General features: G+C 47.1%; 1 protein-coding gene and 1 long non-coding RNA gene across 6 annotated transcripts in view; one reads left to right on the forward strand and one right to left on the reverse strand.

The window, feature by feature from the left end:
* Positions 1-23,660, forward strand: part of LOC144166778 (uncharacterized) — a 104,784-nt gene extending 81,124 nt beyond the window's left edge. For all 5 annotated transcript variants that reach the window (XM_077696263.1, XM_077696265.1, XM_077696264.1 and 2 more), the window contains 4 exons: positions 2,123-2,776; positions 7,921-7,954; positions 15,094-15,183; positions 22,187-23,660. In XM_077696263.1, the coding sequence (XP_077552389.1) occupies positions 7,943-7,954; positions 15,094-15,183; positions 22,187-22,462 (378 nt within the window). In that variant the 5' untranslated portion in view covers positions 2,123-2,776; positions 7,921-7,942 and the 3' untranslated portion in view covers positions 22,463-23,660. The remainder of the gene's footprint in view (positions 1-2,122; positions 2,777-7,920; positions 7,955-15,093; positions 15,184-22,186) is intronic.
* Positions 12,267-15,398, reverse strand: LOC144166779 (uncharacterized). The gene is made up of 2 exons (XR_013321769.1): positions 13,819-15,398; positions 12,267-13,251 (listed from the first exon to the last, which is right to left on the reverse strand). It is a non-coding gene; the product is annotated as an uncharacterized LOC144166779 (long non-coding RNA).
* Positions 23,661-26,374: the final 2,714 nt, after the last annotated feature.

Below are 26,374 nucleotides of genomic sequence, written 5' to 3' on the forward strand. Positions count from 1 at the left end.
TGTTTACGCCTCTCTATCGCCTCCTTGATTTCTTTGTTCCACCAGCTTTTGGGTGTTTTCTTTCCTCTTTATCGATTGGCCCCCTCTGCCATGACTATTTTTTTCCTGCATAGTTTTGACGAGCCTGTCATATTCCCAATCTTCTCCAGGATTTCTTTCTATGTCAGCCTCTGTGCTTTTGGCTATAACCGCAATTTGCTGTTTACTTTGTGCGCTGCCCCGGTCGACCCTGCTTTTCGCCCCCCAGCTTCCCAAAACTCAGGTTTATGCGCTTGTCGTCACTGCCCAGACTGAGGCCCCCTTCCTCATCTATGGTCATTCCATCCAACCATTCATAGAGTCCCTCTGAAATAAGGAAGTAGTGAATAGTTGACAGTCTCCTACCACACTCCCACGTTATCTGACCCTCGCATTTGTTCCCTATTTACTATGATCAGCTTTTGGTACTCACACATAACTAGCATTAGATTTCCGTTGAAGTCTGTGTACCCGTCTAGATCTTCAATGTGGGCGCTCATGTCCCCTACCAATAGTACCTCCCCGGAACGTTTCAAATCCTCGATGTACTTTTTTAGCCACGCCACCAGTTTTTCGTTTTGTTCTTTGCTATCCCTACCCGTCCATAGGTACGCCACCCCTAAAGCCATCTCCCTACCCTCCACTATCCCTTTCACCCATACATGTTCCTTACAGTCTTCTTTCACTCTCTTCCAATTTGCCCCCTGCCGTATAAGCATACCTACTCCTCCGCCTTTTCTCAATCAAGCCGTACCCGCCGCGGTGGCTCAGTGGCTAAGGCGTTGCGCTGCTGAGCACGAGGTCGCGGGTTCGATTCCCGGCCGCGGCGGCCGCTTTTCAGATGGAGGCGAAAAGCAAAAACGCCCGTGTGTACGAGATTTCGGCGCACGATAAAGATCCCCAGGTGGTCAAAATTAATCCGGAGCCCTCCACTACGGCGCGCCTCATCGCCTGCGTTGCGTCGGCGCGTTAAACCCCACAATCAATCCAGCCGTCCTGTTACAACCTTCCCATACATACTCTCCGATTACCGGAGGTTCTTCCGTCTCGTACGTGCGTCTCGGTCACAGCGTATACCTGGATTTCTTCCTGTTCTAGCTGCTCACTAATCTCCATCCACTTCTCTTTTTTCATGCCACCCTGCATGTTTATGTACGCTCTGCTGAACTAGCAACGCCACCTGACGTCGCGTTCTCGGCGCGCCTTCTCCCGACCGCCCGCAATAGAATCTGGTTCGCGCTCTCCACGATTCCCACCCAATGATCATACACGCGTAAGCCGTGCCCCATTTACCAGTTGCCGAGAGCCTCAACGTGTGTCACCCATAACCGAGACAAGAAAGTTCAATTGTTCTTATTACAACAAATAGAATGTATTGATTTCATTTCCCTAAGACAGATGAAAAAAAAATCTCCATAAGAGATATACTTACAATACTCTGGCTAAGCTAGAAAAAAAATAGAGAAAGCTTGGTCCATTTTCTTGAGCCGGCTTCAATGATCCTGGCTGCCATCAGTCACGCCCGCAGACTTAGTCCACACAGAATGCACAACTCTGCCAAAGTATCCTCTAACCAAGTGGTGGCCTTGGCCTCTAAATTGATAGTGCAGGCAGCATTCAGTAGTATAGTGCTGTAGGTTAAACAACCGAATTAGTCCATAAAGAACAAATGATTCACGATAGACACTTTAATTGCCCGGTGTCGCCTGTTTCGGGAATACATTAATCGTTTAAGATGAAACACCTTCCCCAGGGGCGAGTAGCAGTGTTGCGTTCGGCCTCTTTACAGTGTTGCCTCTGTAAAGCGTGTGCGGTCGGTGGTTGCCGTAAACGCTACAAAAATTACAGAACTTTTACAAGTTCCCCTTGCTCTGTACAACCAGTCCGTAACACAGAGTTTAGACTCCAGAACACTAAAATTTTTGAAGCAGTGTAATTACCAGGTTTCCAAAGCACCTATGCTGACTGTACTTTAACGCAAGCGTAGATAATGAGTTAAACTGCCTAAGCTGCATGCGTTTGTGCAAAACTCGTGATAGTTACAGCAGCCTTGACGAACGTACTGCCGCACATTATTTAATTGCTTTATTCGTTGTTTTCAAAGGGCCGGATTCGCCGTATCAGCAAGATATTCAAAAGCCATTGTAGATCACCAGTACAGTGCATGGTCTGCATTTCAACCGAAACCAAGTTCTCCAGTGCCCACCTGTCTGGTCAACATGGACTCCTGGATACATTTGTGGCTTCTCACACGCGAGTGAAACCAGCTTCCTGGAAACAAGCAACTTCAGCAGCTGTTTGTGGTGGAAGTGTTGCAAAGAGAGTGCTAATGCGTGTGTGACCTGAGCGTTCGCAATGTCGCCCACCTCCTTCAAGTCTTCGACCGCTTCACATCATCACATCGCAGACATGTGGAACGTAGAATGAAGCCGGCACAAGCGCTTTGTTCTGCAATGGCGCTGTTACAAGCTCTGCTCCCAGTGTCGACAACTACAGACGGTGCGGGCGTTTGACGATGTGAAAACGCAAATCAGGCCAACTTCCCCAGAAAAAATAGCCTTTGCGATGTGTGTGCCTTCCTTGTGTATTGGTGTAAATGTGAGTGCCTCTGTGATGTCACCAAACCGTCTGTTTTACATTCAAGACAGCGGCCAAAATATGTCAGCGATCAGTGCAACTGACGTCGTGTTTTTGTGAAGAAAAGTTTCACATGGATACGTGCTCTATCACAAGAAGACACCAACAAGAATTCACAATGGTAAGACATTATTTTTCGAACTCTCATAGTTGTAAATAACAGGTAAAATGTGAGCCTCGTGTTTCTACCTCGTGTAAACCACGGTGCGAGCACGTTGTGGTGTACAAAATTCCACTAACCTGTGTAAAAGTGAACATTAATAAAACCCAAGGCCCGCGAGCGCACCCTTTCGGTTAACAACAATGAAGGGCTACTCTGGCTATACGCACTTCAAGACCTGCGGCTGCGCACCACAGTTTGAGGGTGCGGGATTCCGGGCACGAGGTAGAAATAAATCAGAGCGGGAAATAATTGTAGATTACAAAATTAAAGACTACGGTAAGAATTGCCTCATGCCGTCTTTCGTCAGACTGCTACCCACAGCATTCTTACACAGTCATGTGTGTACAGTCTCCCCTCTTGATATTCTCTTGAACTGAAGTCTCTTGACATACAGTGCTGTTTAATGAGCTTCCAGTTACATTACGAAGGGGCAACAGCGCGGCCACTCGCGCGCACGGCAAACAAACTGAGGAGCATGCTGTGGACGCACACAATGTTGTTACGCATGGTCACCCCCACGTAAACATAGAGTGGCGCTAGTGGCCGTTCATGCATACCGCGTTAATTTATTGAAATAGAATTTGCGGGTAACTAGGCGAATTCAGTCAGGACACGCATTAGGATGCAGTGTTCAAAAGTCAGATGGAAATGGCACAGTTCACCTCATCGGTGGGACGATATACCGGCCGCGTATGGTGGTTGGTCTCACTGCACGCTTTTGCTGGCTGTCGTCATGGCAGTAAAAGACTTGCTTGCCGGAGACCTTCCATCCCTCCGTGTCCGACGGCGAGAGCTCGGCTCCGGGCACGGCGATGGCCGTGCGGCCGGAGCTGCGGTCGACTTAAAAATTCGGGTACATGGGCGCAGAGTCTTCGGTAATTACAGCACTGGTGTCCATATCGGTCGTCATGGTCGTAGAGATCGTTCCAGAGGGGGACACAGGCGAGGCCGGGTGGCCGTCGCCGGTGCGACGAGGAGTCGTACTCGTGCTAAGCCTAGGCGTGTCAGTGCACAAAATCGGCGATAAATGGACAAAATTACGCACCACCGGGTCAAATCTGGTATCGTTCCACTCCTTACACCTTACTACACAGGATAGTGATGGTAAAACTGTGGTTGCGATTCATTAATGCTGCACTAATGAGCATAATAGCAGGAGCCGACGTGAAGTGCGTCCTCACTCTCCGGGGACCGCAGCGCCACCCGCACGCAGACAAAAAAAAATACCTTGACCGTTTTACGCACATCTGAGTGGGTAACGTCAGCCTTCCAAATCCTTCCCGTAAAAACAAAACAAAATAAAAACAATTTTCATCCTCATACGACCCACGAGAGGCTGGATAAGGTTAGTTTTCGTACCCGGACATAGTAACCGTTTCTCGGTATTCACCAATTTAGAAAACGAAGTCCCATTCATGGCAAGCAGAGCGCAAAAGGTAGCGTTTCTCTAGCGGCCAGATGTCTGCATGTGGTTTGTACATTTTGTTTTCCCGCCCTGCAAACCAATCTTTCACGCATGTTCGCCGTACGACCACGTAATTCCGTCGGGTGCGGGCTATCCAGCCAGAGGTGCTATCGAACAAGTTAATCAAGCCGTTCGAAGGCAGCGCGCAATAGACGCGAAGCTGTACCAAAATAGGCCCAAAGCCACCGTCGCTAAAGCAGACGACAAAGCTGTACCGCCGACGAGCAGACATTTCCGCGAGAGGAACGCTGGGGAAATTCGCCGCGGCATCTAGTGTGCTCCGTGAGTGAACCCCCCCCCCCACTGCCGCCTCCGCCGCGCTGGGAGTTGTTCCGCACGCCACGAAAGAACCGCTGGCTGGTAAAGCCAGACAGCTTTGCTTTAAAACCGCAGCCTTTTCTTACCCAACACCAACGCTCCTGATACGTAACCTTTTTTCCATGCCCGGTAAGACTGTTGTGCGCGCTTCACACGACGAGCGACAAAGGCGGCGCAAGCACACGGATATGACGTTGCACAACGTCACCCGATGACTCTTTCGGCGGCGCTTCACGGCGTGGAGAAACTAGCAGACGACTGCGCTAGAATGAACTAGAACATTCTCAACAGCGCGGAGAGCAGACTCTCGATCACGTGACCACGCTTCGGCTACGTTTTCTGCTCCGCCTGCACCTGTCAACCATTGAGTATCGGCTGGGCCGCGTCGTGAAGTGTGGCCTTGGTGGCCGGCCTTTCGCCCCCGTTGCCAGGGGCCTGGTCAGAGCGTGAAATAGCTGCCTGACTTTCTCTACAACTCTCACAATGCCACGGTGGATGCACCATAAAGCTGCACGACGGACAATCGGGCCGCCGTATTTGCGGAGCTTTTAGACCCTTGCAATTATGTACCAACATCTCCAGAACCACGACTCGGCGTCGTAATATTGTTGCAATATGGTGAAAGCGCGCAACTTGCAAACATTACCACGCTAATTACGCTGGCCTAGTTGAAATCAGAAACGGGCTCAACACAAAACAGTCGGAAGTTGCTTTTACGCATTAGTGGCGAACATATGCATGCTCACATTTAATTTTATTTGATTCAGCTAACAGCGGGAAAGGCATCGATCGCACTGCATTAATTGTAATGTCGCCGAGCGTGGACTTGAGTTACATAGTTATTAGGGCCACGCTTAGGCCTAACCAAAGTTTGTAACAAATCCGCAAATAAAACAATGCGGTCATCGCTTTTATACAATACCTTCGTCCATTACATGAAATACGAATATCTGTTCGCTCACATTTATTTTCTTGTAAGCACTGCTCGCAGCTATTCAAGGTCACTCGTGCACTAAGAGGCATTAAATCACTCAGCACAGCGCTAGACGAAGCGGATTAACGTTGACTAAATAAAAACAAACAATTCCACATTTTCTTACCTTCAGCGCTGCCGAAGACCAGTTGCAGAATCTCATCGTCGAAATTGTGCATTGCTCTGTAGTGAAGGACGAGGTTATCAGAAATTGCAACGCGTGACCGCATTTGTCACGCTTCATTTGGATGCTTGAGCTTGTGCACTTTTTGTGGTGCACGTTCCTCTCGTGTTTAAGCATGTATAGCGGCGTTGTTCTGGACTAGTTCTAGTGATTTAACGAGAGTTTCAGAGCTGGGGTCCCAAATAGAAGCTGCGTATTCCAGTTTTGACCTAACTAATGTTTTGTATAACAGTGTTTTTTAATGAGACCGGTGGGGAACGAAAATTGCGGCAAAAGTAGCCTAACATGCGATTAGCGCTGTTAATTAAATTCTCAACATGCAAAGACCAGGTTAGATTATCACAAATATTAACACCTAAGTACCGATATGATTTAACGTTTTCGAGAGGCGTGTTATTGAGGTACCGTATAAACCGGATTATAGGTCGACCCGGTATATAGGTCGACCCCGTACCTTGAGGTGGGAAAAGTTGACAAAAAAAAAATAATTCGGCACAGAAGCGCACTCACAATGTCTATATTTATTTTCGACGCCCGTCCGTCACTGCCACTGACTATGCCTGCCGAAGTCACTCGTCCGAGCTTTCAGAGTCGTCTGAGGATGACTGCTTCGCACTGTCATCTTCCATGCCATCAGGCGCGTTGCTGATGTAGCACTTCCTGAACGCTCGTGTAACCATGTCGTCGGGCAGCGACTGCCCAGAGAAGGACACCCAGCTTGACATGGTCGCAACCGGCCCGTATAGGTCTTTTTGTTGTCGCCGGCCATCCTCTCATTGTACAGTTCGCGGAGCCGGTCCGCGCATGGCCTCCGGAGCGATTGTGAGCGAAGTTCCCGGACGAAGTCCGCCAGTTTGTTCTCCAACTCGGGGTGCACCGCTTGACGTCCAGAGAACGATCGGTTTCGGGGGTTGCACGCGCACAGCTTAGCTTTCTGGCTCCGCCAGTACCGCACACTTTTATCTGAAACGCCTAACTGGCGTTACGCCGCCATATTCCCATTCTGCTCGGTGACTCAATCGCCGTCAGCTTAAACGCTGCGGTGAACTGGCGTCGACTGCCGCCACTCATCTCTGAACAGAGACGTACAGAAATCTACGCACGCACGCGTAATAGACGAGTAAAAGACGAAAAACTAGAGAAAATCGAAATCAAATAAAGGCCTGATAGAGCGAGAGAGCAGTCCGACACGAATGGCAATGGCGATTGGCGACGGACTACGCTTGCACATTGTTGCCAGACCAATGATTTACATTCTGCCAATGACCGCTATATAAGACGAGGGGTGACATTTGTGCGGATTTTTTTGAAAAAAAACTCGACTTATATTCCGGTTTATACGGTAGTAAGCAGGGGAAGAAAGCGTCGACTGTGAAACATGCAAAACTTTGCATTTACAATTTGCTTTACAAAACTTTGCTATACAAATATATGTAAAAATTGAAATGAAATAATAATCAATAGTCATTATTTTTATTTACATGAATATTTTTTTACTGCTGAGTCGCCCAAATTTTTTGCACTGGTGTAGGTGGCTGATCTGCATCCGGTTCAGCCACCACATCCGGTTGGCGGTAAAGGCCGGAGTTAGGGTTGTCCGGCGCACGTTTTGCCACAAACCAGCATTGTCTCAACGAAGAAGCGAAATCTAGGCTACGGGCTGACCTTTTAAGGAAACAACGCTTTATTGACAGACCGCAAGCTCAGCGACTTTCAGAGCGAAGTATTTTTTGAGCAGGTGGGTCGCTAGACAATAGGCAAGCTTTGCTTCTGTCGTGTGCTGCCGGTAGGTATACTACGTACTTTGTATATGTATGCCTCCTTGTCAACCAGTTGACGTCTTATCTATTTATTCAGTTTTTCTGTTTTTGATGTCCTTTAGAGAAGGCGTTGGCAACGTTTTAAGGTAGAGGGCCGAGTTGCATGAAGCCGACACGGCGGGGGCCAGATGGCAAGGCAAATCAGAAGGGTGGGCTTTTTTGGATTTGCACAAAGCAAGGAAGTGAAGACGTTATCTAAGTGTGAAGATGGGGCACAATGCCAACTGGAAGCGATCTTGCTCTGTTCCTGTCTAACCCCACTTGAGGTCAAAGCTACCATGTTAGCCTGTCATCCTCTGCTTTAGGGCAACCACTAATGTTGTTCGCATTGCTCAATTTCAGAGGCGGCATTCTGCAATCACCAATGGCAAAAATGGTAACTTGCATCTATTTTCATGAGATTTGTCATTTATGCTTTTGCTATGCACTCCGCTTTTCTTGCTACCATTCAAACAATACAAACTAAACGTATGCCAAAAAACACAAATATGAGACACAGGAAATGAATCTCTCTGCAGGCGCCATCGCAGCAAGGAATATCTTGCATGGCTTGCCATGAATCACAATGAGTGTGAAATTATCAATGCACTCTAGAAACGTTGAATACCACATAGCATTCATGTGTTGAATATAGTTTTTTTTGCGATAAAACCAAAATGTTTGACACACTAAAAAATTATACACTAGTGTTCTATTTTACAAGTGTATGTTCGTATTATATTTTCTATTATTTTCAAAGACACATGAAGCCCCAAAGTCCATTTATTCACCTTCCAGGAGTCCCACTGACCTTGTGCATGCCTTAACTTCCTTCAATAGCCATGAATTTCCCTTTTGACAAGCACATGTCATGACAAAGCACAGGCACGTAACAAAAGGTGACACGGCAAATTTATGTTTGCATGTACACAGTTTTGTGCAGTTTTCTATCACAAATCATTATCAATGTTTAACCCAGTGGCTTTAGCATGAAGAACATGTCACATCGTCATGCAGCCAAGGAGAATGCAGGGCTCTTGGAGGAATAACGTTTATTGAAGTGAACTTATGCTCTGCAAACAACTTAAATAAAATAGTAGTCGTGTGGAAGCCGCCAACAAAGTGATGTGCACGGACGAATGTCTAGGAATCAAATGCTGCCGCATTAGCCCTGCAAGCATTTATCTTTCCATGTAATGCTTTCTGGAGCCATCAAATTAGGTGGAGAACACTGGCAATTAAAAAATAAAATAGTCTAGTGAACACAGGGTGATGCACTCTCCCTATCAAATAAGATAGTCTATGTGGCATACAAAATAAAGGGAAAAAACATGCGCTCCATTTTGAACACACATAACACAGCTGGGCATGGCCAGACACTGAAAACAAAACACATTGACCCTATGCTAAAACAAAACAGCAGTTTGCCATCTGATGTAGTAAGGAATCAGGCGAACCACAGGATGACTTGTGACGTGCGCATTGTTGTGATGTTCCGGGGTCACCCTCTGGGACAACTTTGTAGAAAAGTTCGCTGGTTCATCATTGAATTCGGTAGGGTCCCAAATATCGCCGCAGAAGCTTTTCCATGAGGCTGTGTCGTCGGATTGGGGTCCAAACGTACGACATCTCCTGGGTTATACTAGGCATCAAGGGCTGTAGCGCCTGGCATCCACCAGCAGGCTGGTCCATTGTACACACTCAAGCAAGCTGGCGAGCCTCCTCCACACGTTGCAGTCACCCTCGGATGTTGACATTGAGGTCGTGTGTCGTCGGATTGGGGTCCAAACGTACGACATCTCCTGGGTGATACTAGGCATCATGGGCTGTAGCGCCTGGCATCTACCAGCAGGCTGGTCCATTGTACACACTCCAGCAAGCTGGCGAGCCTCCTCCACACGTTGCAGTCACCCTCGGATGTTGACATTGAGGCCGTCTTCTACGTGGTGCAGCATGGCATTGAGCACCACATAGTTGACTGCCTTCTGTAGACGAGCTCAAACACAGTTTACTGAATAGTTGTGTTGTACACAAATGTGACATAGGGGAAAACTTCATCCCATGTCTTATGCTCAACATCGATGTACACATATAACATATCCACAATCGCCTTGTTCAGGTGTTCCGTTACTCCATTCATTTGGGGGCGGTACGACGTGGTTCTTTGGTGATCAGTGTTAATGTAGCACAAGATTCCTTGTATCAGAACAATCCACTTGTTCTTCGCTCGTGATGTAGCGCATGGGCCAATAAGCTTCATTTTGATCGGTTGGAAGGGCCTCGATAAGATGGCGATTGGCTGCAGAAGTCCAGCGAATCTAATCATTGATATTTTGCGTCACTGGCAACCACAGCAGCTCCAGACGTAGTGAGAGGCAACAGAAGGTGGAAGCAGTAGTATTTTGCCTTAACTGTTTCTCACTGTGCGTGCTGTGCCAAGGTGCCCACAAGGGGGGCCCTCGTAGCATGCATTTGAAATTATGGCTTGAAGGTTTGCAGGGAAGACACGAAGGTACTTTTCTCGTGGTAGAGTCGAAGTTCTTCACTATTACCGAATTTTACAGGCAGAATGCAGTGGAGTAGGTCACTTTCTGTAACGATGCCGAACACAGCAGCACCTTCATCAGAGACCTGTGGCGGCGGGCCGACAGGGGCACACGATAGGCTGCCAGCATTTGAATGTTTCATGCCGAATTTAAATAGAATGGTGACGTCAAATTCGTGCAGGCACCGGCTCCATCGCCAAAGGCGGCCAGAGGGGTCCTTCAAATGTCGTCAAAGAAGACGAGGCAGGTGTGCCATTTCAGGCCGGCTAGCACAGTGCTCATCACTCCTGGGAACGTTGCTGGTGCCTTGCGCAGTTCAAACTGCACCACCTTGAGCTCATAGTCCATTCCGCTATAAACGCTGTTTTTTCAGTTTTTGTCATCGACATCGATTTATTTGCCTGTACCCTATTGTTAGGTTCATCGAAAAGAAGTACTTGTGACCAAGGGAGTCGTCGATTCGTGATATACATCTTCTTTTGTTCAATCAGTGATTTTATTCAATAGTCGGTAGTCAACGCAAAACCTCAGAGTGCCGTGTTTTTTCTTCATGAGCACAACTTTTCAAGGGTTGTATAATGTCACTGAGCATGTCTTCAGCTTGGGTTCTGATAGCTCCGCGCTCGTGTGATATCACGAGGCATGGTGACTGTTGCGTAGGTTGAGCTCCATCTTTGGTAATAATGCGGTGCTTTGCAAGGGGAATCTGGCATGACTTCGAAGTTGAGGAAAAACAGTTGTTATATTGGCCTAGCAAAGCCGTTACGTTTATTGTTTGTCCTGTGTAAGTGCTGTGTTTACACCGAAGAAAGCCTGAGGCTCAAAGGCGTTTGGCTGGTGTTCGAAGTCGGTGACTGCTATCACATCACCTGCTTTGTCCATTTCATCTACGAATGCAATTGCAGTGCCCTTGTTTAGAGCTACTAGTCCACAGTAAAATTAGTAACCAGAATGTGTGTGTGAGTTTCTTTGCTTCAAGTGCACAATGCCTCATGCGACGGAGACACCATGCATGAGAAGCAAGCTCTGGTCGCTTTCCACAATTATGTCAATTTCAGGATCAGCATTTCAATAGCAGACAGCAATTGGGCTTGCACGGGAAGGAACGGTGACGTGTTCATCGGCAATCCTTACAGCAGGATGCTGTTCAAGGCTTGGCTTTGGTGTAATCTGCGGGGAAGCTGACAGCCAGCAGATGAATAGTAGCACCACTGTCCATCAGAAAGTCCATTCCGAGAATTACGTCGCAGGAGCGGTTTAGAAGTATGACTAAAGCAGCAGGGTACGTTGTGCCATTGATAGTGATGCACAATTTACACGTTCCACTTGGCATGACGAAATGACTTCCTGCTGTGCAGATATGCGGGCCATCCCAGAGGGTCATCACTTTTTTTAGCTTTGTCATGAGTGATCTGCTCATCACCGAGTATTTGGTTCCAGTGTCTATCAGAGCGACTATGTCCAGGCCGTAGATGGATAGCCGTACGTTAGACGCTGTCGTCTTTTAGTTTCGGGTGCATCAGAGCTCCATATGTTGGCTTGTGTGTCGACAGCCTGCTGCTAAGCACTGTAATTACCCGATTCTAACGCGCACCTGATTTTCCTGGCAAAAAAAAAAAAAAAAAAAACGAAAAAACTTGCACCTCCGATTGTAACGCGCACGGAACTTTGTGAGCAAGAAAAACGAATGTGAGAGAAACCGGCGATTTATTTCTCAAAGTAATCTCACTCCTCGTTGCTCTCCGCTGACCACAACATCTCGTCCTTGGTGCCGTCAAGCGCGTTCACGATGCCACACTTCTGAACGAACGTTCAACCATGGTCGATGGGATCGCACACCTCGCATGCCCTTCCCACGAGCTTCTCCAGAGGCGCACGCTTCAGCCGACCGCTCGCTTTGAACGCGTGAAAGCCGCTGCTGTCATTGCTGTTATCAAGAGCGCAAGTGGAACGATTTGACGATTTGTGTGAACGCCGATAGAAAAGCCTAGGCACCTATGCTTCCCGTGTCCGAAAAATCGTTGCTAAAAGCTTTGGCGCCATCTTGAGATGGCAATGGCAATGGGTGGGATGAAATTTCCGCTGTTTCGGCAGTTTCGGTTTCGTATCCGATTTTAACGCACATGCGATTATTCAACCTATTTTTCCGGAAAAAAAGTGCGCGTTAAATCGGGTAAGTACGGCACCATCCCTGTCATCATATTGATAACGATGGGCATGGTCATGGTTGTGCTTTCATCATGTTCGGGGTGTTGCAAGTCATGGTCTTTGGTTCATGTTGGCATTGTTGGAGGGTTTCCATTTTTTCACCGTTGAGCAACTTCATTTCCAGAAGTTGCTGCTTTTAGTTTCCCCTACATGGACTGGGGCATCTTCCATGCGTGAAATCAGCATTGCTGCAACGGTTCGGCGATCAGCATGGGTACTACTACTGCAGTACTGCACGCACAACATTTCACCACACAACCCAAGTCTAGTCTTCTGGGCCTCCGGATCACTCTCCCATACCTAGACACATGAAGAGGCGAACTTGAAGACTGACTGGGGTGAAGCCAAGGAAGGCTGCGTCAGAGGAACTAGCTCTGGCCTTCCTGCATTAGTATTGCTGCTGGATGGCTCACTCTCGGGTTCCTTTGTGGCAGGCTCGACCGGATCCTCCTCCACTGGGATGCTGGACACTGGGACGAGGTGTAGCCGATTGTGTTGGATAACTTCCTTCTGGGTCTCCATGACGTAAGACCGGGGACATTGCGCTGGTCCCAGAACCAACACAGGGCTATTTATGTCTCATACCCAGACATGCTCACCAGACTTGAGAGGGTGTTGTGGGTGAGCCGCATGCCTTCGGTTAAAGTCCAGGGCCTGCTTCCTTCGATTGGCTTGATCACCCATGTTAAAGGACTGAGATGAATGCCACTGTGGCTAGAGTTCTGCAAAGCCTTGAGCACTCTTGTTTGCAGGTGTCTGCCCATGAGAAGTTGTGCAAGGCTTACCCGTTGATGCCTGGCGTGCCCCTGTAGACGAGCAGTGCCAAGTAAGGATCATCCGCCTTGTGCAGCAGGTCCTCGATGGTCCGCACCATTCTCTCCACTTCGGCTTTGGACTGCAGGAACCGGGGGCTGCTGGTGACATGCTCGAAGCCGTAAGCCTGTGCAAATGCAGAAAAGTCTCTGGATGAGAACTTTGACCTGTGGTCGCTACGGACAACCCTTGGGATGCCATGGCGTGCAAACACGCTCTTGATGGCTGCAATGACAGCGGTGCTGTGGTCGAGCGCAGACTGATGACTTAGAAAAGCGTGAACTGTAGTTGATCAGCAAAACATAACATTGACCTTTCAGGTGGAAGAGGTCTACTCCAACCTCCTCCCAGGGAAGGCTTGGAGTCTGAGAAGGCATCACTGGCTCTGCGCCTTGAGTGCAGGTTTCAGCACATTTGGCACAGTTAGACCAGGTCTCAATGTGGCTGTTGATTCCCGGCCACCATACAGATTCCTAAGCAATGGCTTTGCATCGGTTGATACCTTGGTATCGTCACAAATGAGATCAGGCATAGAATGCTGAAGAGCCGACGGCACCACAATGCGGACTCCTTTCAAAAGTAGCCCCCCGAAGACACTGGTCTCCCTGATACTGCCAGTACTTCTTGATGTGAAGCGGCAGATTTGATTGCCTAGGGCAGCCCTTGGTGCACTCAAGCAGGAGACCACACCCACCATCGTTTGCATGGGCATGGCGCAGCTCGTCTTTCTGTGAGGAGATGAAGTCTGGGAAGGGGCGAAGAAGCTCTCCAACAAAGAGCTCCACTGGATCAGCATGCCCTGGCGGCGGAGCATCCAGTGGTGCGCTTGAGAGTGTGTCCACTATGGCTAGAAGCCACAATGGTCACATGGTGAACACGGTGTTGGGTATGTAGAGGACCTGGTACGTAAATTGCACAAGTTTCAGTCGGAACCGTTGAATCCGCGGAGAAAACAAGTCGACATCCATGGTCACGAGCGCTAGCAGTGGCTGGTGATCTATTTCAAGGGAGAAGCTCAGAACACGAACATACTCCTCAAAACGAAGCAAGAAGGAAGAGAGGAGGTGACAGGACAGGGTTATGAAAGGAAATAGCAAAGAGAAAGAATGGACAAAAGGATAGGAAAAGCCGACTCACTGATTTCCCCCTGGAGGAGCACCGTCTGCGGGAAGTGGGGGCCAAAGTGGCAGGCTGCCGCTGCCAGGGGGTCACGAAGGTCCAAAACAACCCTAGCTTTGGCTCAGCCACCAAGATGCCCTTTTCCCCGGACAAGGCTAAGCCCTGCACAGCCGAGGCGTGGGTGGGTCCAACCCACATGAGCTCGGGTCCGCGGTATTGCAAATACCAAATGCCTGCAGGTGTAGACTACTCCACAACTACTGTGTTATATTGTAGAATTATGCAACGCTGGGCTAGTCGGTCGGCATGCACCCTGCATGTATAGCATGCAAAGATGTGGAAGGTAGAAAAAAAGACCCACAAGAGTGCTGTTATGCTTCCCTTCTGGAGTTTTGTCCCCACCTCTATACCCTACTGTACGATCCTAGTGTGACATGATGTTACGTGGCGGCAGGGCAAATGACGAGCCATGGCTGGATGTGAATTTACAAGAATTGGCCATGAGAGATGTCCCAGAGGCTATACACACACCCAGCTTCTTCATCAATAGTTGGGACCACAGCGATCAGCATAGTACACACCACTAGCCACTTCGTAGTCATTTCGTGGCAACATTCTACCTTTGAATAGCCTTTATTTAAAATTCCTTTGCAGCATGTGCAATTTAATTTGCTACAAGTTTGTAAAGCATTTCAGCCATTCTATTTTGTTGAAATTTTCTGTTTGGCTGCCTCTGATAGGTTACATGCAATCTTTATTAATGCACGTTTTTGTTTCATCCCAAGAACATTTATGGTAACATCTAGACAGCTTAGTGTGCTTGTTCTAATGGTGCTGGTCTTGCTTTCAGAGCTGGCGCTATCACCCTTATGGGAACTTCTCAAGAAGCCGTAGAAATGCGAGACGCCACATAAATCCTCCTCAATATACAAGAAACACGGTATGTTAGGTTGTTTCATTGTTTTGGCATAACTGCATATGGATATTTTTCTTACACGGATGCACCATTACTTTCTCCAATTGCCCACTAGCTGTCTTAGCACTGTAACCTTTCCCCTAACTACACACATACTATGCACAAAAAGGCACATTTCTAACAGGAGCTGGGCTTACACCATTATCGACAACAAAATATTAAGCTGTGGTCAGCAACAAAGAACAAATTTTCAGCCCATGATGCCTATAACTAAGCCGTCAAGCATAAGCAAGGTGTATGCTTTTATCTGCACCGCTTCAAAAAAAGAGGGTGAACGCTGGATGCACACCACTTTTAAGAAGGTGTATGCCTTGAAACCATTGAACAAACAAGTAACGAAAATTAGCATAACTAATTACACTTTACAGTAAGTTTGTAACCAGTTTAAGTGTGCAAGTTTGCCTTATAAGCTGGAGCCATATTTAACATGCTGCTAGACCAATGAATAAAAATCATAAATGTGACCGCTGCTTACATGCAAGCACTCAAAGTTTGCCTCCTAATGCAGTGACAATTCAAGTTGTAATATGCCCTCTTTAGTGCAAATTTATTTCAATGGAGACAGTGAGTCTTTTTAAAAAACGATCCATGCCACATCACTGTGAGGAATCTTGACAATTTGGAGATTGATTGATGTATGTGGGAGTGATTTGATGCACAAAATTTATTTCAATGGAGACAGTGAGTCTTTTTAAGAAACGATCCATGCCACATCACTGTGAGGAATCTTGACAATTTGGAGATTGATTGATGTATGTGGGAGTGATTTGATGCACAGCTGATGTATGTTGCTGCAGTGTGAACCAAAAATATGACACATATGCGTTGAGCTGCTTCGCTCGAACTGAAGGACTGTGTAAATTATATTACCACAACGCCACGATAACATGATACAGGTCATGAAAACAAAACTTTTATGAAAATGAGCAATGTGCTTTTCAAAATGCCACAGATAACACCCGCAGTAGCAAAGAATAATCTAAGCCACAGAAACACCTACACCTCCATGCAAAGCAAGAGGGCAACACACGTGCTGAAGCCCTGCAAGAAAACTCTTGAAAAAATATGTGATGCCACATTAGCATCAATTTGTGAATTAAAGCAGCAGCACTTCTTTCAGGATGTCACAAACAATTATGTTTCACCAAAGCCACAATACCTGTCTAATAAGAAAAGTTGAGTGAGTTGGAAAACGTTCATTATAATAGAAGCCACAAAAAACAAGAATGGAGAGGAAGGAGTACAACAGGATGACACGCTACTCATACAATACCTGTGCATGTCAGCAGCACGTCATGCACCGCCATAAGTGATGACATAATACAGAAGCACAATGCTAATTATGAGACAAGGGATTAAGCATCTTGCCAAAGCAACGCAGGCAATAGTGAAGTCATAACCAAGGCCACTGAAACAAGAATGCCTTAGCACAAAGCCAGCAAGAAAAGCATGCTTCTAAAGGACTGGACATGGCAGTAGAACCGTAGTCTAAGCCACGAAAAGAAGGACACTGGTATGTGAGGCACGCTAGCAATGGGCATGGAGAAGAGCTGCACAAATCCGGGAAGCGAAATTTTGGTTGCCAACGCAACGTTGGTATGCTGCAGCAGCGAATAATGTCCTAGACCTCTCAAACAGCAATAAGATAACTAGGCACACCACCAACTGTACAGTATCAATATGCAAAGTTAGCAAAGAGTGTGTTCTGAAAAGCACTGCACGTAAAAGTGCTGGTGAAATAACATAGGTGTGCGATGCCAGTGCGCACAGCACATGCCGAAGCACTGTATGTACAGTTAAAGTATTCAATGAAAGTAGTGCAGTTATGACACCATTACCTGAAGTGAGAAATTTGTGTTTCAAAGAGTTGCACAAACGAACGATACCCCAATTATGAACCAGGTGACCAAAGTTAATTGCCACAGTAAAGAGCCACAGAACTGTAGTCCAGACTGACGAAACAATGATGCAGACAATCTAGACTTATGCAAATCCCTTGCATAGCTCCACGCAAACTAAACCAGGCGCCTTTTTTTGAAATTGCAAACTAAACAGCTGGGGTGTGCAAATAAATGAAAATGTTGCCCCCCCCACCCCCCCCAAAAGCACCAAATGTGTGTAATAGCGTCCTCGATAAACACGCACCGGGGTTGCCCCCAAAACCGGCACGGTGCACAGTGCCCCACGACGGTGCGCGCCGGCGCAGGGCGTTCATCAAAGATAAACTGAGCGGTTCTACCCAAGCGCCATCTCTTAAGCTAAGAAAGCAACTCATAAAAACGTTCACACGTAGCAATACAGCAGCGCAACGTGACACAGCGCTACTAGAAAGTGATATTCATTGAAGGCCAATGATTAAATGTACACACAACCCATATCCGTCACACATGCGCCACAACGTTCTTCCACTGCTTCCACTACCTACAAGCTGCTTCTCATCTTCGTCCTGAGAGCCATAACGCGAGTGCCTGTTATGTTCCGCCCATCCACTACAGCAAAGCATGCAAGTCTTCATGGTCTAGGCACTCCAGTAACTGTTCATGTAATTCATTCGAACTAAACGAATGCAAAGCTCCAACTGGCTGGCCATGCAATCAGCTTTCTTGCAGTACACGAAGTTTGCGTCCTCATTTACAATCTCTAGCCGTTTATTAGCACGTGTTATGAGCCAGTCGCATCGTTGCCGGATGAATTCGAAAGCAATCCACCCTTGTCAACAACAATCTACAGCCTGTTCCACCTTCACACGAGTGCGCCAATGCTGCAATTCACTGTACCGATGCTCCGTCGCTGCAGCAGACGGCGGAGGAAGCCGCCGCTTTGCCGACGTCGTCCGCAATGCATCTCGAGATTGCACCCCGGCGCACCGTCAACTCTCACGGTGCGCGATGGGGCAACCAAAAATTGCCCCGCGACGGTGCGCCCTGGTTTATCGAGGACAGCTGGTGCATAACCGTGCGGTTTATTGAGGATGGAAACGCGCACCGGTATGCCCTGGTGTGCACCGGTGCGATTTATCGAGGATGCTATAAGACCATTGCTTGTAGAAATAAACGCAGGTTGGTTTTGGAATAAAATGCTGAAGCACTAAAAGAGTTTTAGCATATCGCTACTGTGTTTGCGTTACCGTTTACCGTGATAGCGGATGCCGGAGTTTCTGTCTACCGCTGAAAATGGGAGGACACGTTTTAGCACATTGTTTGCGGTTTGGGTATTCCCGCCGCCATTGTGCAGGTAGCAACATTTGACGGATTAGTCTCAAAGCCAATCAGGCATAACTTTGTTGCTCACATCTACTTGCTTTTATTCAAAATAGCTTGAATGTTTCACTTTTCGGATGAAGCGTTCACAATAAGATTAGTTGTTTTGAGAATACTGTAGCCATACATGTTGGTGGCACCATCTGCTGAGTATAATTGAAATCAACGAAAACTAGAATTTACAGCCATACTAAATATTTCGGCAAGAAATGAGCAAAATATGTTGTAGTAATTACTCAATAACCTACACTACCCTGCCCAGCAGTTTTGGAAGCCAAAAAGCCTAAAAAACTTATCTGAACTATTTGAGGCAGGCAAGGCTTAGTCCGAGTAGGGGAGGCCATTTTGCTGGCCCATCTGAGAAAAATAGTCGTTTGTTGTGGAGCAACATCTAACAAGGAAAACATATAACCAACACCAACTAAGAGAACTTTACCGGCTGTACCAAACATCAAGCGCTGAGTGCACTGCATTTGCTGTAATCAATACGCGAGGGTACACTTCATCTCCTCAGGAAGCTCGCTGGCAACGATAAAACCTGTGCCGGTAAGTTGCCGTTTGCGGTAACTCTCATGCATTCGCAGCTGACTCCTGCAAACACGGTAGAGGGTAACGTAAACAAGTCTAAAACTCTCTAATGACACATTCGCAAGCAATATGCGAAACTCTCGCCGGAAAATCGCATACTGTCATGGCTGGAATTTACCTTGAAAAGAAACCCACAAAGTTAAATACCTGATACTTCATTTATTTGCTTTTAGGAGGCTATAATTCAGGTACAATGGGTGCTCAACTGAAGTGGCAAACATAGAGTTAATACTTCCCATGACATCATAGCGAGATCCAGAATCACCCCTGTCACAATACACCCAAATTAGTGAGGAATGTTTATACTCACAGACATCTATACAATTTGTCATCGTAAGGATCATTCTGTCTATGTAGACCACAATTACACTGCCTGGTAGTAGACCTGCACCCTTGAGCAGCACTCACCGAAAGTTGCTACATGCCACTTCGAACATCATGCACTGAGGGTTCTCTGTACACTTTCGCCGATGCGTCACACTAAACAACAAATTTTTGTGCGAGTTTAAGCGGCATGACAGAGTGGCAACTCTCATTGACCAGTGCTCAGCATCCCATTTGGTTTGACCCACGCAAACTCATGGGAAGCACCACTAATGCTTGCATGCATGACGCCTTGTTCCCTCTAGTTCAAGTTAAGAAAAGGACCGTTGGTGAAGGTTTGCTGCTGTGAAGTGTAAAATGTGTTGTGCAATGAGGCTAGTAAGAACGAATTGCACAGACTTCTTGGGCTATTAAAATATCACAAATTTGCGCAGATTTTGGCCAGCCCAATTATAGTCCGTGTTTCGGTGTCACACTTTGGCACAGAATACATGCCCACGTAACTTCAGTATAGTGGGATTAAATTTAGCTTTCCTCATCGTGCTACTTGCTTGCAGTTTGGGAAGTTTATCCGCACGTTTTTAAAGTGATTAGCCAATTTAGTTGCTTAAACTCGAAAGAACACGAGGGGCACTACGACGCAAAAGGACTGCCCGTAAAAAGAATTCAGCAATCCCTGAAGCACAGCCAGCACGGACAGGCGCTGTTTCTGCATATCGCAGTGACGATCTAGCGGTATCCTCAGGAGGTAGCAAGTAGGGGTCCATACATATCAATTCCGACTGCATCAAAAGGTCGTGAAAGCGGTTGTAGAGGTCCAGCAGGTAGTTTTCGCTGCTGACAAAAGATGCTCGAAGCCATGTATCGAGCGACCCTAGAAGACAGTCCAGGCTGGAAGGAACGTGTCCGGACACGATTGTGAGTCTTCTGGAAGCCCAGGCGTCCGGCGGCAGCGTCACTGTGCAGAAAAGCCAAAATATGCGAGCAAAGTGATGGTGGAACAAGTACCCATTTTGAACCATACGGTTGATGATGAGTGAAACGGTTTATTGCGCCATTGGACAGCATAAAGTGGCTCAACTAGCAGCGCAAACAACTGTTGGGAGGTGGTGTGGCACCGGAGATGCGGACCCTTATTCTGCGGCAATAGGAGTCTGATCACTGACAGTCGACAAAGTCAGAGTCGCTCCCGACATCGCCGTAGTCGACAGAGGCCATGGTCTGGTATGCACTAATGTTGAAGTCCATGGCAGATCGGGGGTGGTCGCTGAGCTCCACCAAACAGCACGTTGCTCCCTCGAAGAGCAGGTGCTCCGAAACTGCCTTTGGAACGCACGTGCTCCAACCGGATCAAATGTCAAAGCATGGCGTGAACAAGATTTTCCCCGCTGCCTTTGGTGGGCCTTTCTAAAAACATCTGCTTCCCTGCAAGCGTTTCCTTCTGACGAGGTCTAAACTAAAATCCCTTCACCGACTTTTTTGTCAATAAAGGGGGACTATAGTATTCTCAATGGCAGCCAATGGCGCCCTCGACTAAGGTTTCGTCGACCTTCTTGCAGGCAAGCAAAAAAAAAAAAAAAGAAACGACGACGGCACCTTTATACATTAAGTCCATCCAGTTGTTGTTTGAGATGGGCTCCTCGCAACATGATTCAAAGTTTCAGATGAACGCAACACGGCCTGCAGCATATATTTTCCCATTGTGACTGTATGGCCATTGCGTGTGTTCGCCAGAGTGGGTGCTATGGCAGTCCAAAAAGGGGAGTAGAGCACAAGCGGACGAAGACGACGTCACGAGAGAAGACAACGCCTCCCATGAGTTCTGGCGGACTGGGGGAGCTGAGCACTTGTGTTTTAGTTTTAAAATACCACTATCCAGCTAAGGACGGGTTCGCAAAACCAGGTCGCTGACAAGCTTTCACAAGCGTACTGCTCTCATCCGCCGCCCAGGCTAAGGGGGCACAAGGCTATTAAAACAATTTCCTTTATTTTTAAGTAAACTCTGTGAGACTTGCCAGTCTTGCTGCCTTTTTCCCCCACTGATATCAAATATGCCATTATTTTTTGAGTCGGTCAATTAGTTCCCAAGACAATTAGAGATAATTAGTGATTTCTGGAGGAACAGTAGACAAAACAGTGTTGGTCATAACACTGTAATCTTTATATATTTTCCAATACCATGAAACCTGGCGAATACAATGAGATAATTAGTTTTTTGATGCACCGCTTGGAACTGATTTTGGAGCTCATTAAACTTTGGTAGTGAAATGGGCGTTCAAAATGGTTCCTTGCCACCGATGTCACCGTGCTGAGACAATGGGAAGACAAGATAAAACCAGTAAAAAAAGGGGAAGATAAGCAACGAGCGTAAAGAGGTGTGCACAGCGTTATGAGACAGCGACTTCACAGAGAGTAGTCTTTTGTTTTTTCATGTCAACAGTACAGGTGAACCTGCCGACCCAGTGAAGATGTCAGACATTAAACGGTACCACACGTACTAGTAATGACGTTTTCTCTTTCGAAAGTGTGCCACTTCCCTGTTTTGAGCAGGGAATACACACACTCACGAACAATCAAAACTTTTATTTCGTTTATCTTCACTGCTTTCTTTTCTTTTGCCCAACCCTGTTTGGAAGTTCCCGATCAGCCCTTCATGCTACTTGTGCCATCCCCCTCCTATGTTAGGCCAACTGGGCTCCTTTCTTTCCATCTCTAGCGTTCAATATTTTTCCTTCTTTTCTCGTGTGATCTTTCACATGTCCCCTTTCTCACGAGGTCTTCTTGTGCCCTCATAGGGATCCGGTCACTCCTTGCTCGTGCAGTACAGCTCCGTTGCCTACTGGACATACCTGGGAGCGGATCGCTCGGTCATCTCCGTTTCGTGGCAGTACTGGGTGGTGCAACAGGGCCACCAACCAGACGTGCCTAGCATCTTGCAAGGACATGTCTTGGGCCAGCCCCCCCAGCAATTCCCACTCATCAACATTGCTGAAGAGCTGCGCCGCCTCTCCAACTTCTTAGCTGACATCTCATTCAGGCCGAACTATGAGCAACAAAATCAATATTTCTGAACAATGTTAACTTTTGTAGCAAGGGTGCAAGTTCACGATCTGCATGTATAGTGACTTGCATTTGTATTTGACCAACTACTTATGTTAGTCCAAACTGAGCCAAAGAATAAAGGTAAACACTTGGCTTTGTTAATCTCCGATTCATTTATTGCCTTGTGGCTTATTGTATCGACAAGAAAAGATCCTACGTTCGCATTTCTGTATACCATTACTGTAGTTAAAATCCTGAAAGTAACATGGCGCGTGGAAAGTGGAATACACAAAAACCAGGTTGTTAAATAGCAGGTGTAAGCAATGATGTTTATTGCACTTGCTCGAATTATTGACCTTAATTCAACTCAAGCGTCTTTCTTCCCACTAATGTTTGGGAAGCTCAACTTATCAGGTGAAAGCTAAGGCCTCACATCAACATCAAGCTCACAAATTAGTTGTCCTAATGAACCTCAAAGGAATTGCACGCTTTCAGACATTGCTTTGCATGCATTTAAAGCTTATAAGTTATTTACTTAAAAAGGCCACTGAAGGTCAGTAGCAAGTTTATTTGAGGCAAAAGACCCTTTCAGCAGCCATTAGCAGCAAAATTTGCCCAAATTGCTAAGATGAACATTAAGTACACATTTGCAATTCTTGTTTCCCGCACAGGACTTCCACCACATGAAAACCTGCCAGCTGTCCATGGCCTAATAAACTGAAAGCAAATCAGGCACAGCACTAAACTAGTCAGAAGCGCCAAAACCAAGGGGGGGGGGCGGGGGGAAAGCAGAGGGTGCCAGGGTCTTCCCCTTCCCTTGAAGTTTTGTCATGCATGGGCTTGCCCCCTACTTCCTGCCCAACTTATGATCTCCACATTCCTATAAATGTGACTGCTTCGACGGCATGATAGCAGCCAATTTTAGGTTGGTAGCATTCACAAAGCACGAATGCAGCACGTTCAGGCCAGCTAGCACGGTGTCCATGAGTCTGAAACGTTGCTGGCACCGTGCACAGCCCAAATGGCATCGCCCTGAACTCGTATAGGCCGTCCGGGGTCATAAATGGAGTCTTCTCTTGATCTCTGGTCCACTTCAATTTGTCAATAGCGTGTCTTCAGATCTGTTGAAGAGAAATACTTCATGTGGCAAAGGTGGTCGAGGGTGCCGTCGGTTCATGGCAGGGGGTACAGTACATTGTTCTCGGTGATTTTGTTCAGTCATCGGCAGTCAACGCAGAACCTTAATGTGCCGTCTTTTTAAGTGCGAATGCACTTCTTAAGCGAGCCTGAAGCGTCCGCCGCCGTCCGCATAGCAACAGCTGCGGGTGCGCGCGCTCCTCGTCTTCCTTGGCAACGGGGGGAGATGGGCGCGCGCTGCCTGGCCGCTGACATGGCACATACCCACGTGGGGGATTGGCCAGGAATCTCCTCGTCTTCCTTGGCAACGGGGGGAGATGGGCGCGCGCTGCCTGGCCGCTGACATGGCACATACCCACGTGGGGGATTGGCCAGTAATCGGGCGTGAGAAGGGCTAATGCACCCGCTTAAAGGAGTACTGACACGAAATTTCAAAGCTGAGATCCGCTCTAGCAATCAAGTACAACGACAACACAAATAGGTGTCTGTGAATAAATGCATCTTTCTTTCTTTGTAGTTGTGTGTGTGTGTGTGATCTCTCTTTCGCGAACATTACCGAACCGCGCAAATTCAACTCGTGCACTTCGCACTTCCACATTCTTCCCCTCGGGGAAATGCGGGGAATTTTTTTTTCTTCACGAGTACGACCGGCGCAGCCCAGGGGCTTTTTGATGGCTGTACAATTTATGCCTGTTACAGCGGACGACAATTTCTGTTGGCTTGTCTGGTCCCCATGTATTTTGAATGGAATCCACTCCACTCGCAACATACGACCGGCGCAGCCCAGAGGCTTTTTGATGGCTGTACAATTTATGCCCGTTACAGCGGACGACAATTTCTGTTGGCTTGTCTGGTCCCCATGTATTTTGAATGGAATCCACTCCACTCGCAACAGACCCGGCTACAGCAGGCTATCGGCTACAACAGACTAAATTTTAGGCGAAAATTGTTTTGAGTGAATGTTTATAGTGGACTTCCGCAGGCCGGCACCCAATATGCTTTTTCTTTGTTTAGTTTACCACAAAAACTTGTCTGTCAATTATTGGCAGCCGGGTCGTTGGCGCAGCCAAGCCAAGCCAGAGCCAGTTGCTTCGATGTTCTTTTTGTGTGATCAGCAGCATGAGTGGCAGGGAAGCTGATTTCACTGTTCATAAATTAAGCATAATTAATGCTGTTGAACATGGGGACCATTTTTGGACAGATAAGAGAAAACGTTGCGCGCAACAACACAGCGTTTGAATGAAATCGATAGCTCTTTTCATTCGATAACTGCAGGGGCGCAAATTTGGGGCACGGAAAAGCAAACCGCCATCGCCAGAAGTACAGGCCTGTCTAAACAGAGTCCGCTCAACCGTCAAGAACAAGGCCACTGCCGATAAACGCGACTTCGGTGAGACTGAAAAGCGATATCAAATACGCGAAGTAGTGCACCCGGAGTCGAGTCTGCTCTTGTCACAATTCTTTTATGTAATAAAGAACTCGGGTTCAGTGAAGTTCGCTCTTTATTATTCATACGCGTGCTTCGTTCCCGTTCCATTCAAAGTAAGGGTAGTTGGTTCCCATCCATTGTGTGCAATCTGCCGGTGGCTGCGCGCAGTCCAACTGGTCCAACTTTTGATTTCACAGCTCTCCTTCATCATGTTTTTTTGTATCAGCTGTTTCAATGACCAGATTAAAATCATTAAAAATGTGGAAGCTGCCTAGGCGGAATGTCAAGCAGCGATCCGATTTGTTTGACAAACGGTTTCGGGTAAACCTGCCTTGTCACGAAAAGATTTAAAAGAGCGTAGTTAATTCTGATGGCCACGACTGATTTTTGTAGTTGGTTAGTAATTGCTCCTACTTATATTCTTGCTTTATTTACTCAGATTATCAATCGTCTTTGCACACTTGACTGCATGTATAAGGCCTTTTCGAAGTGCCGGTGTTAAGCTTTGGAAACGGCTTTTACGCGATTCTTTGCCCTTGAGCGAACACTGTGCAAAGGTGCTGCAGGCATGTAGAAAGAACAAAGTGTCTATAGTATGTATATACAATATTGGTCAAAGTACCCACTTTTGTGCCCCCCCGGCCTCCTTGATCGGACACTGCATATTCGGCTACAGCGGACATTTTTTTTCCGGATTAAGAGGGTCTGTTGTAACGGGCGTAGACTGCATAATGTCGTCGCTGAGCATGTCTTCGACTTGTGTCCAGACGGCTTCCCGCTCGTGTTAGGACACGCGGTACGGTGAATGTCGGGTAGCTCGGGCTCCATCTTCGGTTATAATTCGATGCTTCGCTAAAGGTGTCTGACGTAATTTTCAGCTCGACGAAAAACATCCGCTGTAGCGATGCAGCAAAGCCAGTGATTTCTTGTTTTTCTTGCGGTAACGCCGGGTTCACGTCGAACTGATGCGGAAGCTTGTCATTTGCTTCTGTAGAACACAATAGCTTAGTAATTTGTACGGACTTATTGCACTTCCTTGTACTATCCATTAGATTCATTGGTGTTGTGAAGAGCTGAGGAGGTCGTTCTGCTCTGTCAACGAATAAATAAGATCTTTTAAGTTACGATTTTTAAGATCTTAAGATCTTAAAGTTAAGATCTTTGAGGCGCAGATGTGTCATCAAGCAGCAGTTGCCAGAGCCCATTCTTGCCCCTTAAAAAAAATTTGGCTAAAGGTGGAAAGCCCAACAAAAACACTCACCAGTGCTACTAAGAGCTTTGTAATCGACAAAAGTACCGCAGCCCAAATTATTTGCACCATGCTAACCTTGAACATGACTTGGCACATTCGTGTGCCTATTCCACACTCTTAGCA

The sequence above is a fragment of the Haemaphysalis longicornis genome, unplaced genomic scaffold (genome assembly GCF_048455015.1).
Source record: "Haemaphysalis longicornis isolate Haplotype H1 unplaced genomic scaffold, Haemaphysalis longicornis Haplotype H1 scaffold_19, whole genome shotgun sequence".
Taxonomy (NCBI): Eukaryota; Metazoa; Arthropoda; class Arachnida; order Ixodida; family Ixodidae; genus Haemaphysalis; species Haemaphysalis longicornis.